This window comes from Ceratotherium simum, chromosome 17 (genome assembly GCF_057802395.1).
Source record: "Ceratotherium simum simum isolate JZ-2026a chromosome 17, ASM5780239v1, whole genome shotgun sequence".
In the NCBI taxonomy this organism is placed as follows: domain Eukaryota; kingdom Metazoa; phylum Chordata; class Mammalia; order Perissodactyla; family Rhinocerotidae; genus Ceratotherium; species Ceratotherium simum.
The window spans coordinates 57776115-57791383 of NC_141916.1; the positions used below are offsets into that span (position 1 = coordinate 57776115).

Sequence of the window (15269 nt, forward strand, 5' to 3'; positions counted from 1 at the left end):
AAACTAGGGTTCAGAGATACAAATATTATTAGGGTGCATCTTGCACTGTTCCAGAGAGAGGCACATGAGGTCTTGGGGATGGGAGCAATCTGGTCTCTAGAGAGATATTTTCTCTTATGGGACAGGCATGTTTCCGGCGGAATTTCCCAGTGCCTAGGTAATATGCATCTCTTTCCTCTGGCTGATTCTGAGTTATTGCCTTCTATAATAAACTGGTGATCTAGTAAGTAAAATGTTTTCCTGAGTTCTGTGAAACCTCTCAAGCAAATTAATCGAATCCAAGGATGGGGTCATGGGAACCTCCTATCTACAGCTGGTAGGTCAAAAGCACAGGTGACAACCTGGACTTGCGATTGGCATTGGAAGTGTTAACCTGGGCTACAAGTTCTACAGTCAGTAGTACAAGACTGAGCCCTTAATGTGGGATCTGACGCTATTTCCAGATAGTGTCAAAATTGAGTTAATTGCTTGGTGGTGTTGGAAAAAACACACATTGGACATACACTTTCAGAAAAGCTCGTCGAGGTCATGTAGCCAATCCCTCCATTGAACAAAGAACCCAAGTCCAGGGAGGTTAAGGTGATGTGTTTTGTCCTCCTAACTAGAAGGTGAGCTCCCTGAAGGCAGGGCTGGTGCTTTATCTTCTTTGCCCCCCAGGGTCGTGCCTGGCACTGAGCAGGAAAATTCCCTAAACTTGTCTTCAGAGTGCTTTCATTTACATGATCTCAAGACATAGAAGATCCTGTACAGCCCTGTTGAGGTGGGCAGGGCAGGTACCTTCCACTTTAGAGGTAAAATAACTTAGGTTCACACATATTAAGGCCTGATAAGAGCCGGGACTACAATGCAGGTTTCCTGATTCTTGGCTACAGCATCTCCTTCCTCGGGCATTTGATAAACAACGGCGAATTTGATCAAGTGAAGCAACTGTTGAGCGCTGTTGAGGACATTTGGCGCTAACTGGCGCAGGATCAATCAAACATCCCTACACCTGCCTGGGGGCCAGAGGGAGGCAGGGCGCTAAGCCCACAAGCTGTGCTTCGGCTGGCTACCTCACCACAGCCTCTGAACGTCCGACCCTTCCAGCGTTCTTAGCGCGAGAAAAAAAACCCGGCCCTGAGCCCCCTGCGCAAGCGCAGTGGCGCAAAAGGGGAGGGGGAGGGGGGAAGCCGCGCCCCTTCAAGTCCCGGGGTGCGCACGCGCAGTGGCGCGGGGGCGTGGCAGCGCAGCACGCTCCTCCTGCGGCCCGACGTTGACGCAGCGGAGCGCGATTTCAAATTAAGCGACGTTCCGTTCTGATTCCTCATGGGCCTGGTCTCAGTGAAGCAGTCCTGCTGGCAAAAAGGGTGAGCGCGCCGCCGCGTGGTGACAGAGCTGAGGACGAGGAGAAGCGAGATGAGAAAGGGCAGACTCCGGTGGAAACGCAAACGGGGTGGGGGCGTGGGCGGCTGTGTTCAAAGGGGCGGGGCGAGTCGGGAGCGGGAAAACGTCCCGGAACTGGAGGGGCGGGGCCAGTTTGTGATTGACAGGCGAGAAACCAATGCGAGGGGCAAGGGGAGGCCGGTGAGGGCGGGACCTGCAGGGAATGGAGCTGTGCTTGGAGTAGTAATAGCTGACGCGCATCAAGGGCTTCAATTCGCCCGGCTCTGCTAAGCACTTTTCATGGATTATCTTATGTAGTGGTCACTACAATGCTGTGAGTATGCGCTGTTACCTAGCTCTCCCTTACAGATGAGGACACTGAGGCTTAGGGATATTAACTTAAGCAAAAATGCAGCTGGGATCCCAAACTTGGCAGCCTGACCCCAGAGCCCATACTGTTAACGGCCCTGCTCTTCTGCCCTTCAGGGAATCAAGGCGGAGCAGGGTCCAGTCAAGAGCAGTGGGGTGAGTGGAGTTGACCAGGTTGTTGGAGGAAGTGTCACAAAAGTGGAAGTAAATACTGATAACTAGCTGGGTTTTTCCTGCATAGTATGAGAGCTCTGAGGACGCAGCTGGGAGGGAGTCAGAAGGCCAGGTGAAGGTGAGAATGAGGGGGGTATGGCCCGGGCTGTCCCCCCAGCTTTGCAGCATGCTGTGGCTCTGGATTAACAGCAGGTGCAGAAAACCTTTTCTCTTGGGGCGGTGTGTCCCCAGGTGTGTGAAGTTAAAGTGTTTTAGGAGCGTAACAGCAAGAAAACACCGGGAACATAGTTGTCTCAGTCTGCACAGGCTGCCATATCAAAATACCATGGACTAGGTGGCTTAAACAACAGGAATTTATTTTCTCGCAGTTTTAGTTGAAGATCAAGGTGCCAGCCTCTCCTGGTGAGGGTCCTCTTCCTGACTTGTGGAAGGCCCCCTTCTTCCTGTGTCCTCACGTGGCTGGGAAAGAGAGCTCTCTCTCTTCTTAGACGGGCACCAGTCCTTATAAGGATTAGGACCCCACTCTTATGACTTCACTTAATCTTTACCTCCTTCATTTAATGTTGATTACTTCCTAAAAGCCCTGTCTCCAAATACAATCTCATGTTGGGGGTTAGGGCTTTAACACATGAATTTGGGGGAGGGGGACATAGTTCAGTCTGTAGCACAAGTTAATACCCAAGTAGATAACAAGTGATAATTGAAGACTGAAGAGAATGGACACTTTAGAACTAATATGTCCTAAGGTGCTTTCACTTTGTCTTACCTCATTTAGTGCACCTGAGACTTGCTGTGCAGGTACGTGCCTTAGCACTGGTGGAGCAGTCTACAGAGGACTTGTGTGGGAGGGCGTGGTTGTTCTCCACGCAGCCAAGCTGAAGAAGAACTTAGACAAAACGTCCTTCATAGTGCTTAGTATATCCATTATTCGTGGATTTATCTAAACCCTCCTTTAAGTTATGATTTAGCTTGTGCTGCTTCTGGAATAAAGAGATCTGTAATTACCACCCACAGGGAAGTGAAATAATAATTACGTTTGTTCTGTATTGTTTCGTGTTGTCATTCTAAAGTTTGGTCACCAAGTCTTCACCCTCCTTAGCCTGCTAGGAGGAGACGTGGTGAACTGCAAAGCTCAGGGGCTTGGAGGTCTGGCAGATTTGCCTTCAGATCTTGGATTCAATCCCTTGCTGAGTGACTGTGGGCAAGTCACTTAACCTCTCTTAGTCTCAGTTTCTTCATCTATAAAATAGAGCTAATAAAAATACCAGATAGGGTTGTTGTGAGATTATATGAAAACATTTTGAAAGCATTAAAGAACTGGCCCTTGGACTAGGTATTTAAGTCATTGGGACCTCCTCTACCTACACCTTTGAAGAACAGAAACCTCCGCCTACATGTCAAGCTGGCTCTTCATTCGTTCATCAGATTTTTATTGCATGCCTTCCAGGTGCCAGAGCACCTATCCTGAGTGCGAGGGGCAGGGAAGAACAAGACAGACAAGCTTCCCCTTTTTTGCAGCTTATATTCTAGTGAGGGAGGACAGTAAATAAAATAAGCTCAGATAGTGCTAAGAGCTGTGAAGAAATTAAGTACAGGGTAAGGAGATAAAAGAGTGACTTAAAGCAGGGTGGTGTATATGTGTGTGTATTTGAGTGGGAGAGTGGTATTTGACCGCTAGAGAGTGGCCAAATAGAGGGAGAGGCTTCTCTGAGGAGGTGAGCTGCATCCTAAATATTGAGGACTCATCATTCCCCAAGGGCAAAACCCAAGCTGATTAGATCAGGCCAAGTGCCTCAGCAAACCATCTGTAGCTGACCAGTGATCTGTGTTGAGGAGATGCTGATCAGGTTTTTCACTTGGGATTTAGAACTAAGAAACATGAAAAGAATTTTCTCTTGGCAGTAGGAGCTGAAGCTAGAAGGTAGAGGCGGCTGAAGAGGCTATGTGCAGGCTGAAGTTTTGGATAATCAGAAGCTGTGAGTAAGCAGAGGAAGTAGTGGCCCCATTCTGGCATGTGACTGAGCAGGAGAATGGAAATCCATGGGTGTTGACTTGCTGGTGAGGTTCCTGCAGCTGTCTTGAAATCTGAACTACTTTGTAGCTGTAGTCTGCAGGAAGTCCCACTCTGTCAGGCTTCGGTTCTTTGTTTTCCCAGATCATCTCAATTCTTAATCTCTCAATATGTATCTTTTCAGTAAATCTCCCTTCTACTTAATGCTAGTTATCTCTTGCAGCCAGATGAATTTGACTAAGACAGAGCTGTGTGGACCTGGGTTTGGATCCCTGGTTTTCCTCTTACTAGCTGAGACTGAACAATTATTTAATTTCTGTAGGCATCGGTATCCAACAACCATATCCTTAGTGTTGTACAGATTAAAAGAAATGATAAAAGGGCCTGTAAAGTGTTGAACACATAGGAGGTGCTCAGAATTGGTTAGATGCCTTTCTTCTTCCTCTCATGTTTTAATGGTTTTTTGATCATGTGCCTCCTCCTTGGTATTGAATTGTCCTAGGTTTTTAAGTCACCCTCCTTATAGTTACCCCTCCACCTCTGTCATCATTTTGACTGCCCCTAAACTGAAGAACATCATGGCAGCTACCTTTCCCCTCATAAATGATTGACACCATTACCAGTCTTCTTGAGGCCGGTTACATAGCAGAGATGTAAAGGGGTTTTAGATTTATTGATATTTGTACTTTGAAAAGATAGGCCTGCTAAACAGCTTGGAACAGTGACTTCCAGAGAGAGAGTGTGGGACCCAGGATGGAAGAGTCAGTCCTCTAAATGGTGATTAAAGGAAGAAGGGGTCTGGAGAAGCTCTCTCAGAGAAATCGGGTTCAGAAGGGGAGGAAAAAGATTAGATAAACACAGAGCAGAGAAGTTTTTCTGAGACCTTGGCCTGGCAAGGGGAGAGACATGCTGTGGGCTCAGCGTTGGGGAGCTCTTCCAGCCAGGGCTTGGTCCCTGTAAAGAGAGCTCTCCTAGTCTGGAACCAGACAGGAAGCTCTGATTTCTTGAGGCTGAAAACGTTTTAGGAGGCGGCTCTGGTTCGTACTGGAAATGGAGGTGAGGATGAAATAAGAAGCAAACTAAAGGTGCCTGTAAAAGAGAGATGTGTTTGTTAACCAGAGCCGTGTAGAAGGCTGTCCTTGAATTTCTCTGTCTGTGTGTCATGACTTTACAGGTCTTCATGACAGGATAAAGTGAACAGTTTTATCCTGCGAAGCTGCATTGTGAGATGTGAGAGAGGAATGCTGCAGAAGTAATTACAAGCAACAATCTTGATCCTGGAGCACAGGTCTTGGAGAGGAAATCTCCAGGCCTCTGTAGAGGCCTTAGAAAGGTATCCAGGCAGCAAAGGCATCCCAGGTCAAGAGATGGGGGGGTTCTGTTTAGGGCCTTTCCCAGGCTGCATTCTGCTACAGCCGTTTCTTTCTTTTTTTTTTTTTGTGAGGAAGATCAGCCCTGAGCTAACATCCGTGCTAATCCTCCTCTTTTTGCTGAGGAAGACCAGCCCTGAGCTAACATCTATTGCCAATCCTCCTCCTTTTTCTCCCCAAAGCCCCAGTAGATAGTTGTATGTCATAGCTGCACGTCCTTCTAGTTGCTGTATGTGGGACACCGCCTCAGCATGGCCGGAGAAGCAGTGCGTTGGTGTGCGCCCGGGATCCAAACCCGGGCCGCCAGTAGCAGAGCGAGCGCACTTAACTGCTAAGCCATGGGGCCGGCCCCTGCTACAGCCATTTCTGATAGATGTCTTAGATGGACTGCATGGTTTTGGTAGAGCTTCATGGAGAGATGCACATGCTGGAGAGAACGTAGTCTCTGCTTGCACAAAAAATTTCTCCTACAGTGTAAGGAAAAATCCCGTAACTAGTGTTGAGTCTGCTCTTAGGAACTCTTCAGGATTTCAAGCCAGTTCTTCCTGGCTCATCAGAGAGCTACTAGATTTTTTTCCCCCCCCAGGACCATGGCTAATAAAACCCAGCAGGTTGCTGGCATCCATTTCCCTTTTCCCTTCACACCATATTCCATCCAGAAGGACTTCATGGCCGAACTATACCAGGTGTTGGAGGCTGGCAAGATTGGGATATTTGAGAGTCCAACCGGCACTGTAAGTATGGATCGTCGGGGCCCAAGAAGGGTCTTGGGAGCCCCTGATTACGACAAATCAGAGACAGCCTAGTGTGCTTGTTTGCCTTGCACAGATTCTCATGGTTTGAAGTTGGGCAAAGTAGTTCTCTCAGTTGTCTTTCTGAATAATTGTCACTTCCCTCTATTAAATTGTTAAACACAGCCCCAGGGGCTGAGAAGAATTAGGCTAAAGGCACATGAGAATTTGAATGGCAGTGGAGACCATCACCCATAACACTGAAACTTCCCAGATTTCTCAGGCACACAATTACTTCCCTGTTGAGGAACATAGAAATTACTTTGGTTTATTCACGGATTAAACATACTGGTTTAGTCTCCAGGAACTAGGTTACTGAGTGCTGGAGGGATCCAGCCTCTAAGGGCCTCTAAGTTTTTCCTTCCTGGCTTGGAATGAGGGAGGGATTTATTAGAGGCCAGCCATTGAGGATTGTTAGGGCTGTGGTGACCGGTTCCCGCTTCTCTCTCGAACTTTTTGTTACCTTTTATACCAAGTACTATATGAGAATGAAATATGTATGTTGATGTGGAGGTCCCCCACCTAGGCTGCGACCTCCTGGAGGATCAGGACCTTGTGCTCCTCACCTCTGTCCCTCTCATCTAGCGGAGCTTGGCAAGTTTGGCTCCCAGGAGCCTCTTAATATGTGTATGTTAAATGACTGAGTAGAAGAAAGTGACTCATCCCTTTTCTCTCACTTGCTGATGGAAGCGTGTCGCTGTCTCTTAAGATGACATGATCTCGTGGGACAGGAAGAGTGCAGACTGGGGTACTCCACTGTTCCTTTTTGCTCTTTCATATACAGTGAGTGGGAGAGAATAAGTCCTGCCAGTTAACAAAATGTGGGTCATGAATATAATGTGCAGGGTGGTTCTTTAAAATAGTATTCTGCTAGGGGCCGGCCTGGTGGCACAAGTGGTTAAGTGCGCGTGCTCCACTGCGGCATCCTGGGGTTTGCCGGTTCGGATCCGGGGCACATACCCATGCACTGCTTGTCAGGCCATGCTGTGACAGTGTCCCATATAAAGTGGAGGAAGATGGGCATGGATGTTAGCCCAGGGCCAGTCTTCCTCAGAGAAAAGAGGAGGATTGGCAGATGTTAGCTCAGGGCTGATCTTCCTCACACACACACGAAAATAATAAAATAAAATAGTATTCTGCTAGCCTTCTTACCTTCCATTTAAACCCAGGGCAACATGACTTCTTCCCCTACCAACCCACTGAAATATATTTTAGAGTCAGTAGTGACTTCTCAGTTAACAGACTCAGATATTTGAAGTTGTTACTCGACCACTCTGTAGCACGTGATACTGTTGAACATATCCTCTGCCTTTGTTTAAAGTAATAGACAAGATTTAATCAAAGAATAACACATGTTATTTATTTATTTATTTTTTTGTGAGGAAGATCAGCCCTGAGCTAACATCCATGCTAATCCTCCTCTTTTTGCTGAGGAAGACTGGCTCTGAGCCAACATCTATTGCCAATCCTCCTCCTTTTTCTTTTTTCCCCCAAAGCCCCAGTAGATAGTTGTATGTCATAGCTGCACATCCTTCTAGTTGCTGTATGTGGGACGCGGCCTCAGCATGGCCGGAGAAGCGGTGCATCGGTGTGTGCCCGGGATCCGAACCCGGGCCGCCAGTAGCAGAGTGCGCGCACTTAACCACTAAGCCACGGGGCCGGACCCAGTGCGTGTTATTTAAAAAGTCAAGTTTATCAAACTTGGTTCACTGGACGGATACTATTAATTCTTTTAACTGTTTCTTAAGAAATATAGTTGCAAGGCATATTTTGAAATTATAAGCTTTGTAGCTATTTCTTGATTTCTTGATGTTAATCATTGGTACCTTCCCTGTATGGTAGATAAGATATAGCTTTCTTTTTTTTTTTTTTTTAATAATTTTTATTTATTTATTTCTTTTCCCCCAAAGCCTCAGTAGATAGTTGTATGTCATAGCTGCACATCCTTCTAGTTGCTGTATGTGGGATGCGGCCTCAGCATGTCCGGAGAAGTGGTGTGTCAGTGCGCGCCCGGGATCCGAACCCGGGCCGCCAGCAGCAGAGTGCGCGCACTTAACCGCTAAGCCACGGGGCTGGCCCCTAGATATAGCTTTCTTACCCTCTCTTTTCTCTCCCTCTCCTCATCCTCCTGATACATTTATATTAAAAGTTTTAGTCTCTGCTAAGTCAGTATACTGTAATTATGTTTTTTTCCTTGCACAATTTTTTGTTTTTCTAGAGTTAATAATTGCCTTTTAAAAGTTTGTTTAGTTTCTAATATACCTAGGCCAATTCCTGTCATACCATCCAGTGGCCTCCCAATATGATATTCCATACATAAAATTACTGTCCTAGAATGCTGGGGCTGCCATAACAAAATATCATAGACTAGGTGGCTTAAACAACAGAAATTTATTTTCTCACTGTTCTGGAGGACAGAAATTCCAAGATCAGGGTTTCAGCAGGCTCTGGTTTTTGGTGAGGTCTTTCTTCCTGGCTTGTAGACGGCTGCCTTCTCGCTGTGTCCTCACATGGCGGAGAGAGAGATCTTTGGTATCTCTGCTACTTTTATAAAGACACCAGTTCTAGCAGAATCAGGGCTCCCCCCTTATGACCTCATTTAACCGTAATCACCTCCTTAAAGGCCCTTTCTCCAAGACAGTCACGTCGGGGGTTAGAGTTTCACCACACGAATCTTGTGGAGACACAATTCAATCCACAGCAATTATCAGTTCCGTTTTACCCTGGAGACTTCTTTTTTGAGGTCCTCCCTCTTTTTGCTCTTATCTGAGTTAGTTGCTCCTTAGATCTACTTCACAGCTATTGTCCTAGGATTTCTCTTCTCTCCTTTTAAAAAAAACCAACTTTATTAAGTATAATTGATGTATAATAAAATGTGCTCCTTTTATGTCTCCAAGTTTAATGAGTTTTGACAGGAGTAAATACTCATAAGACTACCACCTCAATCAAGATGCAAAACATTTCTATTGCCCCAAGAAGTTCCCTGTGCCTCTTAGCAGTGGTTCCCTGCTGCTGTTCCTGCACAGCCACCTCACCCACCCCAGTCCCTGGCGGTCGTTGATCCACTGTCTGTGGATTCGTATTATCTTCCTAGAATTTCATGGAAATGGAATCATAACAGGTACTCTTTTGTGCCTGGCTTCTTTTGCTCAGCCTAATACTTTTAGGATTCATCCATCTTGTTGCGTGTATTCTTTCCTTATTTTTTCCGCACTGGATTCTCTGTTTCCTGGATTCCGTATCTTCTTGGTTCACTTCCTTGTTTTGGTACAGAACATTCTTGAGAAGGGTTGTGTAGGAGGTAAGTGTTTGAGACTTTGCTAGTCTGAAAATGTATTAATTCTACCTTTTCACTTGATTGATAGTGATAGTTTGGTTGGTATATAGTTCTAGCTTCAAAACAATTTTCCCTCCCAGTTGCTTCCTCTAGTTTCCGTTGTTGCTATCGAGAAGTCCAGTGGTGGTCTGCCTCGCAGTCCTTTGTGACGTGGTCCCACCCCACCCTCCAGAGTGTTCAGAACCTTCTCTTTATTCTTTGTGCTCTGAAATCTCATGTTGATGGGCCTGATGTGTGTGTGGTTAATTCCTTGTGCTGGCCTTTGCATCTGGGGCTCCACCTTTCAGTTCTGAGACATTTTCTTGTATTTGATGATAATCTTCCTGTACTCTCATTCATTGGGTTTTGGACTTCCTGGTTAATCCTGTGATTGTTTTCTTCTAATTGCCCATCTCTTTGGGCACCCTGGTTTGTTTTCGTTTTTGCTTTAAATTCTACCTCCTTGAGATTTCTTTTAACTTTATTGCCTAGTCTTTCTATTCAAATGTGCAATACAGTATTACTAATTATAGCACCATGCTGTACATTACATCCCCAGGACTTATTTATTGTATAACTAGAAGTTTGTACCTTTTGATTCCCTTCACCCATTTTTGCACCCCCCCTCACAGCACCTCCCCCCTCCTCGGCCCCCCGCCACTGATAAGCATGAGTCTGTTTTCTGTATCTATGAGTTTGGGTTTTTTTTAGATTCCACATATAGGTGAGATCATACAGTGTTTCTCTTTCTTCATCTGACTTATTTCACTCAGCATAATGTCTCAAGATCCGTCCACATTGTTGCACATGGCAAGGTTTCTTTTTTTTCGTTATTCTCTGGCTTTTAAAAATAGCATCCTGGGGCCCGGCCCAGTGGTGCAGGCGGTTAAGTGTGCGTGCTCTGCTGCGGCGGCCCGGGGTTCGCCGGTTCAGATCCCGGGCGTGCACCAACGCACTGCTTGGTAAGCCACGCTGTGGCAGCGTCCCGTATAAAGTAGAGGAAGATGGGCACAGGTGTTAGCCCAGGGCCAATCTTCCTCAGCAAAAAAGAGGAGGATTGGCATCGGATGTTAGCTCAGGGCTGGTCTTCCTCAAAAAAAAAAAAAATAGCATCCTGTTCTTGTTTCATGGAAATAATATCTTTCTGAGGCTATCAATTATAGTAGTATTTTGAAGTTTTTTCCCAGTTTGGGTTCTAAGTTTTGTTGGAGGCTTTCCTCAGATGTCTGGTGACACTTGGCTGTCTTCTGTTGGTGTTCAAGAAAAAGCCACCACAAGGCTGAGTGAAAGGCCTGTGGTGCAGGCTGGCTTGTGGACTGGAGGGCTGGGCCTCTCTGTTGGGGCCTCCACTTGGCGGTGTCAGTGGGATTTTCTGGGAGCCGTTCAATGTCTCCAGAGAAGGCTCCTCTACCCTTGCCTCGTGGGTCCAAGCCTGACAGCCAGTGTTCTGAGGGTGTCCTAGGGAAGTGGCCGCAGGTGCACAGTCTTTCACTTAATGCCCTGTTGTCAGCCCGGCCCTCTTCTCCACTCTTTTTTTTTTTTTTTTTTTTTAAAGATTTTATTTATTCAGTTTTTCCCCCCAAAGCCCCAGTAGATAGTTGTACGTCATAGGTTCACATCCTTCCAGTTGCTGTACGTGGGACTCGGCCTCGCGTTGGACGGAGAAGTGGTGCCTCGGGGCGCTCCCGGGATCCGAACCCGGGCCGCCAGCATCAGAGCGCGCGCACTTAACCGCTAAGCCACGGGGCCGGCCCTCTTCTCCACTCTTTAGTTGACCTGTTCTCTACAGGGCTCTCCTGGCTGAGCTCCTCCAGAGAATAAACTTCCCGTCTTCTTCGAGGAGTGGGGACTGCAACCTGGGAATCTCATCATCCTTGAAAAGAATTTCAGTTGATCCCTTGGTTTTCAGCGCCCTGCTGCGTTTCCGAGGGGAGCGGGAGGACCTCTGCAGGCACTCAGGCTCAGTGTCCTTCACGCTGCTAGCTCAGTTCCATTTCTCTGCTTTCCGTCTGTCTTAAGTTTAAAACGGTCACTTCTTCCACTTTCTTTGTTTTTGTGGGTATAAGCCTCTTGTACTCCTTTAATGTAGTTTTAGCGTTTTTTGGAAAAGAACATAGATGAGTGTGTGTTCATTCCGCTTCGTTTACCTGAAGGCCCATCTCCTCCCTCTCCTCTCTTTCCGTCTCAGCCCTCTGCCGGTCCCATGCATCCTCTTCCTCTGCTCAGCCCTTCACTGTTGGTGCTCTCAGTTCTGTGGCCTTTTCTCCTTGTTGTGTATCTCAGTTACCCTTCACTTTCGGATGTCTTCTAAGTCCCACCCCTTGGAGAGCTCTTTCTCCTGTGGTTGGATGCTCTGTGAACCCCCCGGGTTAAGCAGGCTCAGAGAGCTGGCTGCCTGGACCCGAGGTGTCAGCCCCTGCAGAGACTCACCTGAGCTGGATCGCCCATTGGACACCAGAAGCAGCAGCTTTGTGCACCTCACTGTGGCGGCTTCTCTGAAAGGACTGTGTGAGTCTGCTCGTGCTGCCGTGACAAAGTCCCACAATGGAAACTTACTCTGTCAGTGTCACCTTCTCAGACACTGGGGGCTAGGACTTTGAATTTTGGGGGGACACAATTCAACCCATAACAGGGACCCACAGGGAAAATTCTAGTCTTTAAATCAAGAGTTGTATTCTCCAGGGCAATGGGTTTGCTTTAAGAAAGTTTGAACACTGGGACTCATGGGGCTGATCATCTTCTCTCTGCACAGTGGCTGCAGTAAAGCCTGGAGCCAAGTGTGGCTCCCTCAGCAGCTATACAGGATTGCGCCTATGCATTGCTTGTCCATAATTCTTTTTTGGGGCTATTTGTTTAATTTCTCATCTTCTACTTATGTTAACTTGTAGTACTTATACGTAACCTGATAAGCCACTTTAAATTCTTTTAGGAACGGTGAGCTATATAATTAAACACATAGGTTCACTTTCTTTCTCTGTTCTTCCTATTTTTCCTGGCTATTCTCTTGCTAATTCCTTCCTTTCCTTTCCCAGCTGGTCTCGGAGCACCCTCTCCTATTTAAAGTCAGACCTTCCTTGACGGCTTTATTAAAATGGGAAAGGTGATTCGGGAAGCTTTGTTTTTTGTTCTCTATTTCCGAAAACATTTTCCTTCCCGTAGGGAAAATCCTTAAGCCTTATCTGTGGAGCCCTTTCCTGGCTCCGTGACTTTGAACAGAAGAAACGTCAAGAGGAGGCACGTCTCCTTGAAACTGGAACTGTCCCCTTAAATGCCGGGAAGGACCAGCCGCCGTCTCTTGCATCCTCCTGCCAAGAGACCCCAGACACCCTGAGGCCTGCTGGGGAGCCTGACTGGGTTACTCAGTTTGTGCAGAAGAAGGAAGAAAGGGAGCTGGTGGACCGACTCAAGGTGGGATCCGGGATAACGAGAGGGACACAGGGCTTCAGTGATAATTGTGGGTTGATTCTGAGATTGCGATGTCATGTGTTCTCTGCCTTTGCAAAGGCCTCTAAGCTCTCCTCTCAGCTTTCTGAGTTGGTGGTGCACCCTTGCTGTCTTTTTTAAGCTGATGTCAACAGGCCTTCTCTAGAAAAGGGGTTGGTGGTTCCATTCATTACCCATCTGGGAAAGGAACCTTACTGTTGCCATTGGCAATGTGGTTCAGTGGCTGCAGACTCAATTAAGGAAAGAATTTGATTGAGGGTGTGTAGCCCTAGGAGGGAGTACGCAGACTTCCTGCAGTGAGCAGCGAGGCTGGGACCTGGCGCGGTGCAGGGTCTGGTGACGAGATGCTGCAGCAACCTGAGTGTGGGCCAGGGGAGGGAGAACGGCCCTGTGTGAAGAGGCCCTGGGCTGAGTAGCCCCAGACTCTTGAAGAAAGGCCTGGTTTGGGGCTTCCTACAAGACTTTTCTTTGTGGCCACTTCACCCTTTAGGAGGAGCAGGTCAGGAGGAAGAAACGAGAAGAACGCCTGCGGCATATCCGTCACAATGCACAGCTCAAGTATGCAGCCAAGCGCGCGGTGAGTGTCCTCTCTTGGAGTGGCTGGGATTGTGTCGAGGCAGTGTCATGTGGCTTGGGCCTCATGGTGTTGCTCCTTCGGGGGAGTGGCCAGGACCTCAGTCTCCTCTCCCTGACCCCCACTGGCTAAGTTCTCAGCCACTCTAAGGCTGACTCCAGCAAGGAGGGAGGGGCACCAGTACTGAGACATCTTTCCCTTTCCCCACCTGTAATGCTCCTATACAGAGACAAGAAGAAGAAGAAACAGAGCGTCTCCTCCGCCTCAGCAGGGAGATGCTGGCAGCGGGAACAGGGGCTGAGCAGCTAGAGCAACTAGCATCTGGGGAGGAGGAGCTGGTCCTTGCCGAGTATGAGAGTGACGAGGAGAAAGGAACAGCTAGTGGGTAAGACAGCGCTTCTCCTCCACCCACTGCCCTGCCCAGGTCTGTGTGGGGGCTCCCAGGTGCCCAGAGAGAGGCAGGCTTGTTTGCCGCTCCGAGGCATCTGAAGGGATGGAATGCCAGCCACCTGCCCCTTTCTCTCAGCCAGGCTCCTCCTTAGGATGCATAAATGATGATGACAGTGATAGGCAGCCCTTTCTGCCAGGCACTGGCTTCACATGTATTAACCCTGTTATCCTCACCAGTGGTATTTGTGTCTCCACTTTTACACTTGAGGAAGTTGTGGCCCAGCAAGGTGCTCTGTGTTGGTTGAGGCTAAGAGGCCAGGGAGGGGAGGAGCTGGGACTTGAATCCAACCGGTCAGGCTCTAGATCTCATGCTCTTAGCCACCAATCACACGGTGTCAAGTTTATGACATAAACCATCAAGGTATCCTTAGCCGAGTTTTTCTTTTCACCTTAAGGGTTCTGTTGGCCCAGGTGTCTAGGTTTCTAATTTTGGCCCAGGTGTCTAGGTTTCTAATTTATGGGACAAAACCTCCTGGGTAAGCTAGAAAACCCAGGACAGAACAACTAGGCATCTCTGACCACACTGCCCCTCGTGAGGGCCTCCTTCTCATTCAAGCTTTAATGTCACAAATGCCCTTGGGTATCTGCTCCAGCCGTGGTGCATTTCCAGATCTTGTGGGCATCGAGCTGAATAAGACAGACGTGAGCCCTGCCCTCAGAGAGCTTGCATTTAGTGGAGAGAAGCAGCGTGAAAACGGAGACCCTTGTTGGAATGAGCACATTCACCTGTGAAGGAGATAAAACAAGGGAGAGTGGGGAGAGGGTGGGCTGCACCTCCAGGTAGAGAAGTCAGGAGAGACCCTCCGAGGAGGTGACGTCTGAGCCGAGACCTGAGGGATGAGAAAGAGCCATCATGGGAAGGCCTGGGACAAGCGAGTTCTAGTCAGAGACCTGGTTGTGGTAGTCTGGAAACAGGAATGGGTTTGGCCTGTTCGAGGGACAGAAAGGAGGCCTAAGTGCTGAGCAGACAGGATGAGGAAGAGAGAGAAAGAAGAGGGTGAAGATGAGGCAGCTGTCAGTTTCTTGGGGCCTCGTAGGCCACCGAGGGGTCTGGGTGTTCTTCTCAGGGAGGCTGTGGGAGGTTTCAAGCAGGAGAGTGACGGGATCTGATTGGGGCATTAGAAGGGTCGTTGCGGCCTTGAAGTTCAGTAGCTCTTCCCCAAAGGCGTGAGCGCTCCTTCAGATCATCCCTCTTAGGCCCCCAGCTGGGAAGAAATCTTTCCTGCTCCTCAAAAGGTGACTCCAGGTCCCATGTGTCCCACGTTCTCATTGACACCATCTGTCTGGGGTGTAACTCTATAAGGCCTGAAACCCTCCGTCTACTGTCTCTTGGATAAATCCTCGGTCCTTCAGTCTGTCTGCCACATACCTTCTAACTTTGCCTCCACCTCTAACTTCACACCCAGTG

The 15269-nt window shown here is 48.0% G+C and overlaps 1 protein-coding gene across 6 annotated transcripts in view; it reads left to right on the top strand.

The window, feature by feature from the left end:
- Positions 1–1229: 1229 nt before the first annotated feature.
- Positions 1230–15269, top strand: part of DDX11 (DEAD/H-box helicase 11) — a 35564-nt gene continuing 21524 nt past the window's right edge. For 2 of the 6 annotated variants that reach the window (XM_087442909.1, XM_087442910.1), the window contains exons 1-6: positions 1230–1346; positions 5091–5249; positions 5873–6020; positions 12553–12801; positions 13328–13414; positions 13639–13796. In XM_087442909.1, the coding sequence (XP_087299035.1) occupies positions 5877–6020; positions 12553–12801; positions 13328–13414; positions 13639–13796 (638 nt within the window). In that variant the 5' untranslated portion in view covers positions 1230–1346; positions 5091–5249; positions 5873–5876. Of the gene's footprint in view, positions 1347–1677; positions 1697–5090; positions 5250–5872; positions 6021–12552; positions 12802–13327; positions 13415–13638; positions 13797–15269 lie in introns of those variants that run through there. The other 4 variants (XM_087442911.1, XM_087442914.1, XM_087442913.1 and 1 more) reach the window with 4 other exon arrangements.